The 18643-nt window shown below is 48.3% G+C and overlaps 1 protein-coding gene across 2 annotated transcripts in view; it reads right to left on the reverse strand.

Moving 5' to 3' along the window:
• RPTOR (regulatory associated protein of MTOR complex 1) overlaps positions 1 to 18643 on the reverse strand; it is a 318041-nt gene that overhangs the window by 23040 nt on the left and 276358 nt on the right. Inside the window, exons 10-21 of one of the 2 annotated variants that reach the window (XM_069750796.1) lie at positions 14485 to 14560; positions 14294 to 14395; positions 12845 to 12928; positions 11905 to 12015; positions 11701 to 11775; positions 11508 to 11573; positions 8166 to 8357; positions 7945 to 8085; positions 6661 to 6778; positions 6041 to 6181; positions 5786 to 5944; positions 3623 to 3741 (exon numbers count right to left, since the gene is read on the reverse strand). In XM_069750796.1, the coding sequence (XP_069606897.1) occupies positions 3623 to 3741; positions 5786 to 5944; positions 6041 to 6181; positions 6661 to 6778; positions 7945 to 8085; positions 8166 to 8357; positions 11508 to 11573; positions 11701 to 11775; positions 11905 to 12015; positions 12845 to 12928; positions 14294 to 14395; positions 14485 to 14560 (1384 nt within the window). Of the gene's footprint in view, positions 1 to 3622; positions 3742 to 5785; positions 5945 to 6040; positions 6182 to 6660; positions 6779 to 7944; positions 8086 to 8165; positions 8358 to 11507; positions 11616 to 11700; positions 11776 to 11904; positions 12016 to 12844; positions 12929 to 14293; positions 14396 to 14484; positions 14561 to 18643 lie in introns of both variants that reach the window. The other variant, XM_069750795.1, reaches the window with a different exon arrangement.

An 18643-nucleotide genomic window follows, 5' to 3' on the forward strand; every position in this document is an offset into this window, starting at 1 on the left:
AGAGTTCAGGTTCCCGGGTGGACAGGGCTGGCTGTCCGGCGTTAGGCCTGGCTGCAGAAGAGGATACATGAAGGCGACACTCTGTGTGCTCGTCTGTTGAGGTGTGGGGATATCGGTGCCCTTTAAAGGACCCGTCGCCCCTAAAAATTAGACCAGGCATGGCATTCCACGTCATAGGGGGTATACGTGGAGGGGACACCCCACGTGTTTGCATACTGGCTGAAAAAGGATACCGCGCTTGAAGAGGCTTCTGTCCAGTGAATTGCTTATCCAGACGCTCCCTGTCCAGGAGAATGCCAAATGCTCTACGAGGGAGTATATTCTCCTTATGAGGGACACTGCGTGATCTAGAGCAGAACCAGAGTCCTCGTCAATCTACAGAGATTGGTTGATGATATAAATAGTCGAATCCATCCTTTTCTGAAGCTCTGGAGAGTCCAGATCCAAGGCAATATCCGATCCATATTCAGAGACTTGTTCTCAGCAAATCATTGGTGAGGGAGATTAGGAAATGAAGCTTCCGTTTGCTAGACGCCTGTACATTTATAGACGCCTGTAAGTTTCTAGAATACTTGCGGCCCCTGCTAGCTAACGGCTCCCATGTAGGAGAGGGACCATCTATATCGGTCCTGCGAGCACTCCGAGCCACAGAGGGTTGACGGAGGGATTCAATTTCTTGGTCAGAGAAGCCATGGAGTGTGGTCAGTGATGAAGCCCACTCAGAGGAACTAGGTACTCTGGGATAAGATGGGATCAGCGGCGGAGGGCTTCTGAGCTCATTTAGGATGACCGGCTATGGACTGGTCATGTGCCTTTAAGACAAGGGAATACTGGTCATGTGCCTTTAAGACAAGGGAATACTGGTCATGTACCTTTAAGACCAGGGAATATTGGTCAAGTGCCTTTAAGACCAGGGAATGTTGGTCAAGTGCCTTTAAGACCAGGGAATGTTGGTCAAGTGCCTTTAAGACCAGGGAATGCTGATCATGTGCCTTTAAGACCAGGGAATACAGGTCATCTGCCTTTAAGACCAGGGAATGCTAGTCATGCGCCTTTAAGTACAGGGGGGAGAGAGCAGTACTTCCTTACCTGGGTACTGATGTTGCAGCATCGTTGTGCCCCTTTAATGCAAAACCGTCACCCCTGTGTGAGCCGGCTGGGTGGACCAAGATGCCAACCGAGAGTTGCAGAGGTGGTAAAGTATTGCAGAGAGTGAGAGACGCCAATTCGGGGGCGAAGCCACAGACGCGATGTGGGCGAAGCCTCAAGACTTCCATGAATAGGCTCAAGTCGGGGCCTAAATTTCTGCAGATGGCGGGAGAAATACCAATGGTAGAAGTGAGGGGCCGTTGGAATGGCCGAGAAAAGCGAGCAGTCCCGTGCCAAGCGAGAAGCACCAGATAAGTGGGCGGGGCCTCCTTAGCGCGTTATAGTGTGGGTGTGGCTTCCAGGATGCGGCCTACACATCGGCCGAAGCCGAGAGCTAAATTTTTGCAGCCGGCCGGAGCGTTACCTCAGAGAGGTGGACCACAGGGAAGCCATGGCTGAGGCTGCCTGTCAGCATGTGAATATCTCACTGCAGAGGCCCACCGCTGACTGGATCCACTCACCATCGGTGGGTGTCCCGGCATGGAGCGGTCGCGATGAATGGGTTTCAGCCATCTATTGTTCTGCTGCAGGTCAGGTATTGCAGCGTGGACAGTGCAGGGATAGAGGGGTAAACCTCAATCCACCATCCCTTTGTTAGGGAGATGGAGAGGAACCGTCTGCCTCCTTGTGCCATCCGCCTTAACAGTGGTGGGACAGTGGGGGCTGCTCGGACGCTGAAGAGAGGGGTCTCTGTACATCCACGGAGTTCACCGGGTGGACAGGGCCAGTTGTCCGGCATTAGGCCTGGCTGCAGAAGAGGATACATGGAGGTGACACTCCATATGCTCGTCCGTTGAAGGTGCGGGGAGATCGGTGCCCTTGAAGGGGCCCGTCGCCCCTAAGAATCAGCTCAGACGAGGCACGTCGCAGGAGAGGATATGGAGAGGCGACACTCTCCGTGCTCGCCTGTTGATGGTTTGGGGAGATCGGAGCCTCGAAAGGATCCTTCGCCCAATTCGTCCGTGGAAAAGTTAAAAATCAAAAAAGGTAAAAGTTGAAAAATAATAAGAGTTTTGGGTCTGAATAGCAGACCCGTCCGTGTGCCTCCTACGGACACTAAGCAAGAATTGGTTAGCCGAGGGCCAGCAGGAGGGTGTATACTGCAGGGGAGGAGATCACTTTCTTTGTATCACTTAAGGTATCGTCACACATAACGATATCGTTAACGATATCGTTGCTTTTTGCGACGTAGCAACGATATCGTTAAGGAAATCGTTATGTGTGACAGTGACCAACGATCAGGCCCCTGCTGGGAGATCGTTGGTCGCTGAGGAAAGTCCAGAACTTTATTTTGTCGCTGGACTTCCCGCTGACATCGCTGGATCAGCGTGTGTGACACCGATCCAGCGATGTCTTCACTGGTAACCAGGGTAAACATTGGGTTACTAAGCGCAGGGCCACGCTTAGTAACCCGATGTTTACCCTGGTTACCAGCGTAAACGTTAAAAAAACAAACACTACATACTTACCTTCAGCTGTCTGTCCCCGGCGCTGTGCTTCTCTGCACTCCTCCTGCATCCTGTGTCAGCGCCAGCCAGCCGGAAAGCAGAGCGGTGACGTCACCGCTCTGCTTTCCGGCTGACCGGCGCTGACAGTGCAGAGGAAAGCAGAGCGCCGGAGGACAGACAGCTGAAGGTAAGTATGTAGTGTTTGTTTTTTTAACGTTTACGCTGGTAACCAGGGTAAACATCGGGTTACTAAGCGCGGCCCTGCGCCCTGGTTACCGGGGACCTCGGGATCGTTGGTCGCTGGACAGCTGTCTGTGTGACAGCTCTCCAGCGACCAAACAGCGACGCTGCAGCGATCGACATCGTTGTCGGTATCGCTGCAGCGTCGCTTAGTGTGATGGTACCCTTAGTGTCAGCCTCCTAGTGGCAGCAGCATACACCCATGATCTGTGTCCCCCAATGAGGCGAAGGAGAAAAAGATATTAGCCATGCAAATCCGTGGAAAGACTTAAAAAGCTTACTCTTAGGCTGTGTCCACACGTTGCTGATTTTTCGCGATAAAAACGCTATAAAACCGCAAAAAAACAGCATACAATAAGCATCCCATCATTTAGAATGAATTCCTCATGTCTTGTGCACATGATGCGTTTTTTCCCGCAAAAAAACGCATCGCGGTAAAAAACGCAGCATGTTCATTAACTTTGCGTTTTTTTTGCGGATTTCCCACTATAAAATGCATTGGGAAATGTCCAGAAAAACCCACATCATAAACGCGTCAAAAACGCGAAAAAAAAAACGCATGCAGATTTCTTGCAGAAAATTTCCGTTTTTTCTCAGGAATTTTCTGCAAGAAATCCTGAACGTGTGCACATAGCCTTATCGTCATAGAATGATATTAAAAACCAAGCACTTTTGCAATTTACTGCATGTTAAACTCGCTGAATATTCACAGCTAATCCATCCCATGCGTGAAGCCTGAGAGATGGGCTACCGTACATATGTGACCCCCACACACTAACTCCTACCTTGTACGCAATGCTGTTCAGCACTCTCATGGCCAGGTCTGAAGCCTCAGGGTACGGGTCAGCAGCGAGGTGAAGGAGAACCCTCCATATCTGGGTATACACACTATTGAAAGACACGCCTGTAAGAAACCAGTAGAGAGGGGTGAGAGGATCAGACGCGATGAGTCTTGATAAAGATATGCTGCATGGTACGACAAGTGACAACCACTTATATTTTAATTAGTCAGATATTTGAACAGAGATATTTTTGTCACTTCCCTTCCCCCACATGTTTTTCTTTACAGCTGATAGTCTACTGAAGTGAATAGGACAGAGCTGTAATACCACATACAACCAGAGGACAAGGGTGGCGCTGTTTTTATATATAATAATGCTAATAAAAAACCATGTCTGTCTAATCTTGACAACTCCCTTTAACGCTACTGGGCAAAAAAGGAGGATTCCTTCATCTCCGCTCTGCAACTCAGACCCTAATGACCCCTTCCAGTAGCTACATACAAAAGCAGCGCCCATGTGTGCATGTGTCCCTCTCCACTGAAGATTATGTGAAAAGACCCATGTTTTACTTAAATGGGGTGTCCAAATTTGGGATGAAAGTCAGCAGTCACCCTATGGGACTGATCCTTCTGAATCCGCACACTGCGTTGTCAGGATTCTACGGTGCCAGTAGTGAGAGAGTGGTGGTCACGTGCTGACTAGATGTGTTCGACCTAGCTCAATTCACTTGCATTGAGCAGGGCCAAACACCTCTAGTTGGAGTGTGGCCGGAAGTACATAATCTGCATACTTCCGGTCACTTGACCACCTACTCTCGCTGCCAACACAGGAGAATCCTGACCGTGCGTTGTGAAAATTCAGAAGTCTGCAGCCCCACAGAGTGATTGCAGACTTTCATGCCAAACCTGCACAACCCCTTTAAAAGGTGAGGGTCCAAGAATTAACCCCTTAATGATGGGGTGATTTTCAGTTTGAGTGTTCAATTTTACCTTCCGCTTTTCCAAGAGACATAACCTTGTTTGTTTGTTTGTTAATGACATCAATCACTTTAACATACCGGGTATGAAAAACAAGAAAAAAAAATCCAAAAGTGGAGAAAACCCCCACAATTTCACCATTGTTGTCTATCTTTGGACGCCAGCTCTGCAACACAGCCGGCGCCTTCCATGCTGTGGGGCAAGCTCAGCTCCTGAGCCTGCTTCTTTACACCAGCGCCCAAAATGTGATCTACATGTTGGAAATACACATATAAAGATAAGAAAATAAGAACTATCCTGAACAGACATGGTGGCCCCTGGGTACCCTATGAAATTGGATTGGGCAAGCAGGAAGCCACAGGGGTGCCAAGCCAGTACACTGCCCCTTTTAAGTGCCTAATTACCCGACCCTGCGCTGGAAGAAGGACCCTCACCATGACACGCTAGTTAGACCAGACAACTATCAGCTCGTGAGGAAAAATGGCATATTAAAGAGTGGCAAGTGTATGGCAACGGGACTATTTTCAGGCAGATTCAATACCACATTGGGTTAATTGAATCAGTGCTTAAAACCTCCGATCCGCCTTTATGCCTGCTCCTCAAGTTGCGGCTGGGAAGCATCTGCCCCTCCGCTGTCACTCAGGCCTCTAAATTACTTGTACTTGTTGACACCCGAGAGGACTAGCGAGAGATCCAATACACAGCGCTGAGCCCCGGGGAGCGCTGGAAAGGTTGGCGCTCCTGTCTCTCCTGACATACGCCCTTCTCCTTCCTGAAGGCTAATTTCACAGAGTTTTTCCTTTTTTTTCACTTTGATGAAAATGCTTTCCTTGAATCTGTGATTTGCAAATGGAGGCAGCGATTAATGATCGCCAGGAAACTCTGGAGGACCGACTCCAGCAAAGGGGGGGATCAAAACCAAGTGTGGAGGGGGATGTAAGAGGACGAAAGAGCTGAGAAAAACAAAAGCCTAATGAATGAGGTGGAAAAAATAAAGGAAAATGATGCAGGAGCTGTGACAGGAGACGTGAGACAGAGCAAGCTTCAGGGAGCAGAACTTCACAACATGAAAGAGGCAGGGAGGGAATCCCATGTCGGGAGATGTGCGTGGGAGGGAGGCCGAGCACAAAACTTCTGGCTTTCTACACTTCAATAGATACTGGGGGGCCTTGGGACCCTCAGAACTCACCTATTAGAGAATTGAGTGAGGAGTAAGAGCTGACGCGTCTCATCTTGTCGATGGTCTCGAAAGACAAAATGTACTCCTCGTTGTCGGGGCTCCCCAGGGTGCTGCTGGCGCTGCTGCTGGTGCTGAGGTTCCCCGGAGAGAAAGCAACAGGTGCCCCGCCTGAGAGTAGAAACACCTCATTACTAATTAACTACGTATATAAAGATGTGAGGACTAGGGGGTCCCACATCACCCACCATCTTGCTGTCATCTTACCTTCTTCAGTCAGACTGAGGTTTTGTAATGACTTATTTAAGTTTCGAGGGGTCGTGACTGCCCGGATGTTCCCGTAGGAACTGACGGATCTCAGGCGAGGGGTGCTAGGCGCTTCCCGCACCGGAGTCAGGTTTCCCGCCTCTGAAAACATCACGATCAGGTTAGATTGCCTATCCTATTATATTGTACGTTGCATTACCCGAGAAGTACCACAATGGTGTCAGCTGTGGTGTCCTCGGCTCAGTATACGTTTATTTCTGGTGACCCCCGGAAATCTGCTACCATCTGATCGGTCGGGGGAGCAGGTTGTGAGACCCACAGCTATCCTAAGGGAGTGTTACCAGCCTCTTAATCCCTTTAAGAGAGGCCTAGCAAATATTGTCTCCCAGCAATTAACTATGGTTCAATTTCCCTGCAGCGCCACCACAGGGGAAAAAAAAAGCATAATACACATCCCAGTTAAATCAATGGGCTGTTCATATAATGCATGGATGCGTCAGGTCCTCCAGAGTGTGAGACGCTCTTGAGAGTCCTTTTCCTCTCCAGCTAAAAGATTAAATGCCCCCACTAATAGCCCAGAAAGTGACAACATAGCATACATAACTGATGACGACACTCACCCGTGGCTGCCGGAGAGGGCAGGTGATAATTTTTCTCCTCTTCTATAAACTGAAGAGCGACTGTGCAGAAATTACTTTCATACTGTACAACAAAGTGACTGAGGGCAACAACCAGCTCCTGCCAGAGAGAAAGTGGGACACATGAGGCATAGATCACAGCTATATTCCCAGAGTTAAGCCGGCCCATGAGGACCTTACACACATACGATAACCGATGGTCGAGTGCTCATTCGTTTACAACTAGAGTTGGTGCTAATCGATTCGCAGGACTCGGTCAAAAATCTATAGTCGCTGGATGGGAAGCTCTGAGGACCACCTCCTACCTTACGGTGCGAGTGGGTCTCCTTTTGATTAATCCACTTTGTGTGGCATCACATGTGCTTCACGCTGCAACGATGATATTGCAACATGTTTGCTTATCAAAAGAAGATCCAGATAGAGACAGTTCTGATGGATCCCGTCCAGTGGCCACAGATTACTGACTTGGCTGATGGCCGGGATCTTCCGGGATTCGCACCAACTCTAGATATAAGTGTACACACATTAACATTTGGCTCGATGTTCATGCGTTTTGAAAGAGGACAGTGCAGAAACCGGAGAACAACAACAACAAAAGGGTCGGGCATTAAAAATCAAACTGCCTGACATCATATGTCGGGGGAGAGTTGGGTGTCCCCCCCCAAACACGATAGTGCTGGGCAATTCTGACAACTTGTATGTATATGGGGGGTCTGCAGAATATGGCCGAGGTATACACTGAGGAGACTCACTTGTATAAATGATTCAGGTCACTATTTAACAATACAGTGGCATCTGATAGCCATGATAAAGGATATTCCTAAGGGATAGGTGATAAAGTGTAGATTTGGTGGGGGGTACGATTGCAGGGACACACTAATTCTGTCAATGGGGCCCCGAAATACCCCATCTGAATGGAACGATTTATTCTTTGTGGGACTGCATTAGACCATCTCCGAGGGTCCCATACAGAAAGAAGAGAACTCGCCTCCAACCAGGAATTCACCTGTCAGACCATCACCGATCTGTTGGATAGGCCAGAACTAGTAGTAATGGGAATACACAATATACATGTTTTGTGGAGTGCTAATGTACGGGGTAGTGGAGCAGTTAGAATATAGAGGCTCACCAACATATACCGGCCTAATGGACACTTCTGGCTGAGGGCTACTATTCTAATACATCCACATTTATAATCCAGCTTATCCTCATGGACAATCTCTAATCTCAATACATTTCATACCCACCAAGAGAAACCCCACCTACCTTGCGCACCATTGCGCTGCCATCATTGATGAGCTGTGCCAACATCATGGCCACATTGTGATCAATAGTCGTGGAGTGATCGGTCCTCTCGGCAGAGTTCCCGACAAAGGTCCCAAGAGCGAAAACAGCGGCACAGCGGACCTGAGTATTACAAAGTAGGTTAGTGACCTCTCGAAATGAGGGATAAGTTGGGTCTGACACACGGACTTTTCCCCCCTTACCTCAGGTATGGAGTCAGACAGGAGGCTGTAAAGCTTTTCATGGGCGCTGTCTCTCACACCGCACCAGCGGGCATCGTCAAAGTTCTGCCAGATCCGGCCTAGGCAAATAGCGAGCCACTGGCGGAGCAGCGGGTGCGGGTCATTAAGTTGCTCGAGGCAGATAGCAATCAGGTTTCCTTGTAGACAGGCTTCCTGTAAGCAGTAAGATAAAGAGCGGCCCCGATGGTTTCATAGGACATGCATGAGGGCTTTACGGAGACATTTACGATGTGTTCATCAATAACCAATGTCCATGCGACTAGATTTACTACCCTGGTAGAAGATCCTCATAGTGGTGCTTGGTTGTAGTGTGAACTCACAGTATGAAAGTTACAGAATCTAATGCCCATAAACTCGCGTTTTACTAATTTAAAGGCAATCACAGGGTGTCACTCCGTATAGCCCCCCAATAATCATCTCAGCAGAATGTGTTCAGTTTACCTACAGCACCACCACAGGAGAAAAGAAGCATTGCACTGTAAGAAATAATATGCTATTTGTGGATGTGCTGGTTTCTGCACACTGGGAAATACTCTATGTAGCCGCACGATCGCTCAGTGTGAAATGGGCTATATAGTCTGGACCTCTGGTGGGCACCACAGGATTCGGGCACATTAAGCCCTAGTAGATTTGAGTAAAACTATTCTCAGAACCTCACTTCAGCAGCCATGTTGGTACTCCGTAGCAGCAGGACTAAAGCAGTATAAACTTCCTACTACCCGTCGGCTTCCACCTCTGGTCAGTAGGCCCCATGATGTCATGATGTTGCACCTCATGGTGTACAGTTGAGGCATAGATAGGCGCCCCAAATCAAAACAGGCACCCAGGAAGTTCGCAATGTCCCAGTCGGGCTCCACGCAACAACCACATGGCCGCTGAACCTGGGTCCTGGGAATTGTTTTGCTCATATCTAAAATGTAGCCTTATAGAAGTCTCCACCCCCATTCATGACCATATTAGCTAGAGCAGACTAACTACATAGAGCGCCTCTCGACCTGGGGGACTCCGACACATCAATATATTATATTGACAGTCCCCTCTGTTCAAAGGTTCGCATGTAATGCCTAATTCCCCCTGTGGTGGTGCTATAGGGAAAACAAACACCTTGTGTTCAGCTCATCCTGGACGATCAGAATATATGTTAAGCAAAGTCTGCACATATTTTAGGTTTTAATTCCTCATGGTTTTCAATATGTGTACTTGAGAATGGGGGCTTCTCATTTACACCAATACATTGGCAGTACTTTGCCGATTGTTTGCCTCAATGTATCGGTGTAGGTAAAATGTATCATCCTTTTTGTTGTTTAACTACTACGTGTGCCGCAATAGATATATGCCGTGTCCATAGGGGTAATTACAGATTTGCTGTACAGTTTATGATCCTAGCCCTACGGTTACTTTCATATCATATTTAAGTGGTACTTGGCTTGAAAACATTTAGAAACACTTGAATTAAATCAAAGGATTGTTCAGAATAGATGCAGCTGTGGCAAAACTTCAGCTGTAAACACCTTAGATAATAGTCAGTCAAGGGGGTTCAGAGGAGCCTAGAGGGGGGTGTCAGAGGACACTACGGGGGAATTCAGAGGAGGCTAAGGGGGGCTGTCAGAGGAGGCTACGGGGGGTGTCAGAGAAGCCGAGAGGGGGGCGTCAGAGAAGCCGAGAGGGGGGCGTCAGAGAAGCCGAGAGGGGGGCGTCAGAGAAGCCGAGAGGGGGGCGTCAGAGAAGCCGAGAGGGGGGCGTCAGAGAAGCCGAGAGGGGGGTGTCAGAGAAGCCGAGAGGGGGGTGTCAGAGAAGCCGAGAGGGGGGTGTCAGAGAAGCTGAGAGGGGGGTGTCAGAGAAGCCGAGAGGGGGGTGTCAGAGAAGCCGAGAGGGGGGTGTCAGAGAAACCTAGAGGGGGGTGTCAGAATCCTAAAGAGGGTGTCAGAAGCCGAGAGGGGGGGTGTCAGAGAAGCCGAGAGGGGGGTGTCAGAGAAGCCGAGAGGGGGGTGTCAGAGAAGCCTAGAGTGGGGCGTCAGAGGACCCTATGGGGGAATTCAGTTGAGGCTACTGGGGGGGGGTCAGAGAAACCTAGAGGGGGGTATCAGAGAAGCCTAGAGGGGGGTGTCAGAGAAGCCTAGAGGGGGGTGTCAGAGAAGCCTAGAGGGGGGTGTCAGAGAAGCCTAGAGGGGGGTGTCAGAGAAACCTAGAGGGGGGTGTCAGAGAAACCTAGAGGGGGAGTGTCAGAAGCCTAAAGGAGGGTGTCAGAGAAACCTAGAGGGGGTGTCAGAGAAACCTAGATGGGGGTGTCAGAAGCCTAAAGGGGGGTGTCAGAGAAAACTAGAGGGGGTGTCAGAGAAGCCTAGAGGGGGGTGTCAGAGAAGCCTAGAGGGGGGTGTCAGAGAAGCCTAGAGGGGGGTGTCAGAGAAGCCTAAAGAGGGTGTCAGAGAAGCCTAGAGGGGGGTGTCAGAGAAGCCTAGAGGGGGGCGTCAGAGAAGCCTAAAGGGGGGCGTCAGAGGATGCTATGGGGAATTCAGAGGAGGCCACGTGGGGTGGGGGTGGGGGGCAGAAGAGGCTACGGGGGTCAGAGGAGGCTACAAGGGGGTCAGAGGAGGCTACAAGGGGGTCAGAGGAGGCTACAATGAGGGGGCCAGAGGAGGCTACAGGGGGTTCAGAGGAGGCTACGTTGGGGGAAGTCAGAGGAGGCTACAGGGGGTTCAGAGGAGGCTACATTGGGGACTCAGAGGAGGCTACAAGGGGGTTCAGAGCAGGCTACAGGGGGGGTCAGAGGAGGCTACAGGGGGTTCAGAGGAGGCTACAGGGGGTTCAGATGAGGCTACAGGGGGGTCAGATGAGGCTACAGGGGGGTCAGAGGAGGCTACAGGGGGGTCAGAGGAGGCTACAGGGGGGTCAGAGGAGGCCAGCAGCAGCTCTGTCATATAGAGCAGAGGTCCCCAACTCCAGTCCTCAAGGCCCACCAACAGGTCATGTTTTCAGGATTTCCTTTGTATTGCACAGGTGATGCAATTATTACCTGGGCAAAACTAAGGAAATCCTGAAAACATGACATGTTGGTGGGCCTTGAGGACTGGAGTTGGGGACCTCTGATATAGAGCTCAAGAGCGCTTGAATGGGCTGAGTGTTCCCGTGTATTGGAGAATCAGGGGAAATAGTGGTCAACTAAACAATTTTTCGGCCATTTATTGTCTACAACTTACATAAATGATCTTCCCTTTACGCCTGAGATAAGCAGTGTTGGGGATATCTGAAAGCTGCTTATCCCCTGGGATTTTTGGGGCAGGATTGAACAAAGTGAGTAAGTACCTGTCCGGTGGTGTAGTTGTTCACTATCACAGCGAGTATGAAGGCGGTCATTGTGCGGTGCTCCGCCTGCGGAGAACATAAAAGGGGTAAAGTGGGAATCGCACCCAGCTATCCCCAGATCAGAGCTAAAGGTTTATTATAAGTAAAAATAAAACAATCGTAGATAATAAAATGTACTTGATGGTGGTCTTACCGGCATGTAAGGGTCCGCCAGAACAGAAAGGAAATACTTGTGCCCATTATCTTTTACCAAGTCTGCTTGGCAGGACTAAGGGGTTAATATGGTAAAAGAGAGAGATGCATTAGAAATGAGCTTGCATCTGAAGTGTTGGCGCCCAGTCCCAGCTTCTGCAGACCAAGGCTGCTCTTTAGCGCCACGTTTTACACCTTTACTTACGCTGTCCACTGCCAGGATTTTGGCCCAGATGAAGACGAGCAGCGGCCGTAGCTCACGTGCTGAGCTCTGCAGCAGTTTCAGTACATAGGGAAAGATCCCAACTGACAGGGCCTGAAGGAGAAGAATCCGGGTTATTGTACCCCAATATCACACGCTAGTGAGTATTGTACCAGCCCCCCACCTCAGACTCTAAACACCAAAGCAACTTACTGACTGTATTACAGGGAGAGTGTCAGCGAGCCGATCAGGTGACCCCACTCAGCCAATCAATGACAGGGATAGCTATTTTACATATTTCCTCAGCCATTGTTGGTTTAAGGAGGTGTAATCTCTCCCTGGAATAGGGTAACATATGGCTGCTGTGAGTTGTAGCTTTTTTTAATAGCTGGTATTTGCTAACAGGTTTGCCTAGTGATCCATGGGAAACCAGATGCAATTAGGTTGCAAAGATGAGCCCCCCATCTACCGGATTCCCCATTATAGAAGGCAGAGACAAAGGTGCGTCACTTGGCAGTGCGAATATTACTATGAAGGCTCATCTCACAAGGCTGCATTATCTCCATCCTCCATGTGGGGCGCTATAGAGTACAATGCTGCAGTGAGGGAAGTAGAATCCATACGGACTATTCCATGGCTTTCTTTACCATGAATGCTGCCTCCCCTCCATAAACAAGGCTGGGAGAGAAGCTGCAGGTAATATGAAGCCCTTCAGCTGCCATCTTTGTGTGTTACTACTCCCTATAATGTGCAGTGTTACAGATCCCGCTTCTTGAGTACGAAACTGACAGTGACACATGGGTCCGAGTTCCTTCATTACATGGATTTGGACCTTCAGGGTTTCAGATCCTGCTGCTGTGATGACATGAGGAAGAACTGCAGGAATTCTTCCCCCATTTTGCTGAGGTCTAGGATGTGCACTTACTGGCAGCACGATACTCACCAGGCTCACTGCCCATGGCCCCAGGTCCAAAAATCTTCCCAGTAAGTCCAAGGCTCTGAGACGATGGACTTGACTGAGTAGCACCTAGAAGACAAACCATCATTATCATACATGACTGGTACAAGCGTTTCCACCTCTTACGACTATAGGGGGCGACATTATAGCAGTAATACGTTTGCGAGAAGAATGACTTAAAGGGGTTATCCGGGGTTTCTCACTTCCGTGTCAGGTCACTGGCCCCTTGCTAGGCATCATACCTACATCTTACCCCAGTTAATAGGACAGATGCGCCATACCTGCCTATACCTGATGTATGGTCAGTCGTGACTACCACCTCATGATGCAGAAGTGAAACCCCCTTTTAAGCCAACAATACCTTTAGATATAGCCGCCATTACAGCTCTTGCGGTGGTACCGTAATTACCTAAGTCCCCTAAATGGTACCAGAACAGGAATTGTCTCTGAGCAGGGAGACAGATGAACAACCATAGAGGTCTATGGACAAACTGAAATTCGTGTTTTCTTGGTCTAACATAAAATGACAGATGAACCAGGAGGCACATGATGAGCGGCGCTGTAGATCTATAATAGAATAGCACAGATTACAGAGTTTATGTTGGATTTTGGTAACGGCGGCCATTCCAGTCATCAGCTTTATATCTTCCTGACCCCTCTAGTTCACTGGTTGCGTAGGTATTACAGCTATTTATGAAGCAGGGGCTCAGGATGAGCACAGTTTTCCATCACAGTCAGATAGAGGGTGATGTGGCCGGATTACTAGACAGATAATGAAGAAATATCTGATCTCAGGGGGTACGTGGTTCTGCAGTACGGATGGACCAGAAGAAGCTGCCGCACTGCCTCACGAGAATCAGGAATTGCAAATGAGCCCACGTCCAACACGGCACAGAATGTCTTCATTACTAAGACTTACAGCAGCACCTCCAACTCCTCAAGACGGAGCGCTGGTAATTTATGAGCCCGTAGCGGCAGCTGGCAAGGGAGGGAGGGAGCACTCTGTGCCAGGAGGCCGAGGGTGGCACTTGTGCATAGCACCTGCCAATGTCACAAGCAGAAGAGGGCATGATACATGGCATTAGGGCTGGCTTAGAGACAGATCGCTGCAAGGTTCCAGATTAATGGATGGATGAAAGCGTAATACCCTGCAAAAATAAGGTCTACCCTATGGGGTACGTGGTTGGTATCAGAACGTCCCACACAGTCCTGATCCCAATGATTATGAACAATAGATTTCATGGTATTCAATAATCTGTAATGTCTGATAATCTAGAAGGGAATGGCAGAGAGTGGGGAGAGACCATCTCTGCAGGATCACTGAGTGATCTTTTCCACGACTGTGCTCATTTGCTGACTGCTGAATAATCTGGAACATCAGATTATCTAAGTCCCACAGATGCCGGATTATTGGAATGATTATGTGTTCCTCACCTGAAGTACGATGGGCAGCTGCTCCGGAGGATTCCTGTTCTCCACCCCCATAGTCAACCAGACCTGAAACGCCGTCAGCTGCTCGGCAAAGAAAGGGCTGTGCTGTAAGATAAGAGCAGGAGACGTCAGGAGCGTCATTACGGAGGGGCGCTACAAGTACACGCTACCCCACCGGTATATGGTTCACTTACGCGGAATGCAGTGTCCTCCTCAATGATGGTGGGCAACTGGGAAAGACAGATGTCAACAGCGAGGTCCCATGCCTGCCTGTGGGGCAGAAACAATAGGGGAGAAGTAAGAAGGTGCAGAAGGGAACACTACAGAATTATATGAATCTGCAGCAGCCCCTCTCCCCATCCATCAGTAACTGCCTCAGATATGATGAAAAATTAACGCATGTTAACTACACTCGTCTCATGGGTGTGCCTAGTTCAGGACCTTACCCAAAAACCCAGTGCGGAGTCCACATTTTGCAGGGAGTTGTGGACGGCAACTGACTTTGCACCCCCCTTAAAAAAAAACAACAACTCAGAACTTGGACGATCTCAAGGGTCCCTTGATATAAGCGGACTACAAGTGATCAGCTTATTAACAATCAGCAGTAATCAATGGGAAAATCTAGCAATAAGTGATCGCATTTCGTGCAGCACCCCTGGTGGTGAAAAAGCATTGCACAACGTCCATCGACATCAATGGGTGGTCTGTGTAATGCTGGACGGGTCCTCCAGAGCAAGAGACGTTCTTCTTAACCGTTCTCTGCCTTAGCCAATAGGGTGCATGAAAATAGGTTTTCTAAGATAGACAAGCCCTTTAAGCACCAACCAAATACATGCTGGCTGCTGTCGATCAATAGGTCTGGCGGCCAGTGGGTGACTTCGTTTTCCAGTGTTCTTCAGATGTCGATCTCTACAAGGATTCCAACAATTTTGCTCACCGTTGCAAAAAGTCCACCCCCCTATTGGAGCTTGTCCTAAGCAATCTCAGATCAGGGCAGCCATGTCAGGCTCTATCCCCTCCAGCCCCACATGGGGTGCAAAAAAAAAAAAAAAAAGAGGGCGGTTTAAGATGGACAGTGACCACTTCTTCAACCCAAAGGGTTAATGATGCCCCTCTAGGAAGCTGCACTATTTAATAACCATGAAGACAAATCAATAGAATATGTCCGACAGGCCGGAATGATCTTTTTATAGTTCAGTTATAAACATTTGACTTTGATTTACTTCTTTGTGTTGCTGGTGCTGGGAAAAGATGAAAAATATCATCAGATTCCTCCGGAGGAGAGAGACTACGGTAGTGCGGCACAGCAGACTACCAATAATGAGGGTTGTGCTGGTCCTAGGCCTTCAGTGGTTGCCAGCATATGAAGTTATACTCTTTTGCCTCACCACCATGTTTGCTCCTGTGAAAGCTGGATGACAACCATTACCATTTATATTAAGGTGTCAGATGAAATTGGGTGACCACCCCGCTAAAGGGGCTACTACCACCAATAACATTAATCACTGATTCACCGGAAACATGATTAATATATGTTCTGAGGTGGTCCGGCCACTGAGACCCCCGATTGTGGCAAGAACAGGGGGCTAAAAACCTCTTGTGTGAGTAGTGTGTGACCACCGCCCCATACATTATCTATGAGAGTAGTGGTCACGAATGTGCAGTAAACAGAGTGGTGGTGGCTAAGCATGTGCAATACTACTCCCATAATACTGGCTAGAGTGCTTGTTAAGCATGTGCACTACTACTCCCATAATACTGGCTAGAGTGCTTGTTAAGCATGTGCACTACTACTCCCATAATACTGGCTAGAGTGCTTGTTAAGCATGTGCAATACTACTCCCATAATACTGGCTAGAGTGCTTACTACTCCCATAATACTGGCTAGAGTGCTTGTTAAGCATGTGCACTACTACTCCCATAATACTGGCTAGAGTGCTTGTTAAGCATGTGCATTACTACTCCCATAATACTGGCTAGAGTGCTTACTACTCCCATAATACTGGCTAGAGTGCTTGTTAAGCATGTGCATTACTACTCCCATAATACTGGCTAGAGTGCTTACTACTCCCATAATACTGGCTAGAGTGCTTGTTAAGCATGTGCAATACTACTCCCATAATACTGGCTAGAGTGCTTACTACTCCCATAATACTGGCTAGAGTGCTTGTTAAGCATGTGCACTACTACTCCCATAATACTGGCTAGAGTGCTTGTTAAGCATGTGCATTACTACTCCCATAATACTGGCTAGAGTGCTTACTACTCCCATAATACTGGCTAGAGTGCTTGTTAAGCATGTGCATTACTACTCCCATAATACTGGCTAGAGTGCTTACTACTCCCATAATACTGGCTAGAGTGCTTACTACTCCCATAATACTGGCTAGAGTGCTTGTTAAGCATGTGCACTACTACTCCCATAATACTGGCTAGAGTGCTTGTTAAGCATGTGCATTACTACTCCCATAATACTGGCTAGAGTGCTTACTACTCCCATAATACTGGCTAGAGTGCTTGTTAAAGGGACTCTGTCACCTGAATTTGGCGGGTCTGGTTTTGGGTCATATGGGCGGAGTTTTCGGGTGTTTGATTCACCCTTTCCTTACCCACTGGCTGCATGCTGGCTGCAATATTGGATTGAAGTCCCTTCTCTGTCCTCCATAGTACACGCCTGCGCAAAGCAATCATGCCTTGTGCAGGCATGTACTACGGAGGACAGAGAATGAACTTCAATCCAATATTGCAGCCAGCATGCAGCCAGTGGGTAAGGAAAGGGTGAATCAAATACCCGAAAACTCCGCCCATATGACCCAAAACCAGACCCGCCAAATTCAGGTGACAGGTTCCCTTTAAGCATGTGCACTACTACTCCCATAATACTGGCTAGAGTGCTTGTTAAGCATGTGTACTACTACTCCCATAATACTGACTAGAGTAATTGTTAAGCATGTGCATTACTACTTTAATAATACTGACTAGAGTGCTTGTTAAGCATGAGCATTATTGCTCTCATTTAAGTAAATGAATTGATGGTTAAGCATGCACACTTCAGCTTCCATAGAAATGAATAGTGGTGGTTATGAATGCTCACTACTGATCCTGTAGAAGTGAATAAAGTTGTGTTTAAGCCGGCGCACTACTGCTCCTACAGAAGTTAATATAATAGTGGTTAAGCATGCACACTACTACTCCTATGGAAGTGAATAAAGGAGTGGTTAAGCGTGCGCCCTACTGCTCCCATAGAAATGAATAGAGTGGATGATAAGCATGTGTACTATTGATCCTATAGAAGTTAATGGAGTGATAGTGGCACATGTGCATTATCATCCTATAAAAGTGAATAAAGTAATGGTTAAGCATGTGCACTACTGTTCCCATAGAAATGAATAGAGAAGTAGTTGAGCATGTGTACTATCACAAAGACCCTCGTTCTCAGGATCAGTATCATGCTCTTATAGAAATTAACAGCATGGAGGTTTCGCATGCGCACTACTGCCTATAGAAGTGAAGAGTAGAGTTTAACCATGAGTATCACTGCTCCCATAGAAGTGAATGGAGGGGTAGTTGGGCATGTGTGCTACCATCACATTCACATGGGACATTGTACCCTCATTCTCTGGATCAGTAACTTGCTCCCATAAAAGTGGTGAATAAGCATGTGCACTATTGCTCCCATACAAAGGAAGAGTGGCTGGTTAAGCATGCGCACTACTGCTCCCAAAAAGATGAATGGGGTAGTTGTATATGTGCCCTACTGATAGATTCACATTGTTGGGACATTGTTCGGGACCCTCATCCTCGAGATCAGTAAGGGGTCCAGTGGTCAGACCACACTGATCATACATTTGTCGTCATGGGACAAACGCTTTAGTGGCCTTGTGAGTGGTCACCTAGCCTTTTCATCAACAAATACAAATCAGGAGAACTGTGAAAAAAATCAATAATATTTGAATCCCCCCCCCTCCCACAAAAAAAAAAAGAAAAATGCTGATTGCTGGGGGTCCCATTCTCAGGATTGTGGAGCTGAACAAGACCAATTACGTCATCCATGTTTCTGAGAATGTAGTTACTGTGAGCAGCAGGCTCAGCTCTGCTATATTGGGAGATGAATATGGGGTCATACTGACAGTGACACGTCTTTCCTGCCCCAGTCTAACACCATTGACTAGCACTGCTGCAGAATAGCACACACGTTACTGCCGTATTGCCCCATGAAATCCTCTGCACTGCTGGGAGTTATTTCCATGCAATGTAGTCAGGCAGCTTGGCTCTGCTACATCCACAACTTCCATAATTCAATGCATAATCAGCTTTGCTGCAGTCAGTATCATTACTTCGGCAACCACAGAG

This window comes from Ranitomeya imitator, chromosome 2, assembly GCF_032444005.1.
Source record: "Ranitomeya imitator isolate aRanImi1 chromosome 2, aRanImi1.pri, whole genome shotgun sequence".
Taxonomy (NCBI): Eukaryota; Metazoa; Chordata; class Amphibia; order Anura; family Dendrobatidae; genus Ranitomeya; species Ranitomeya imitator.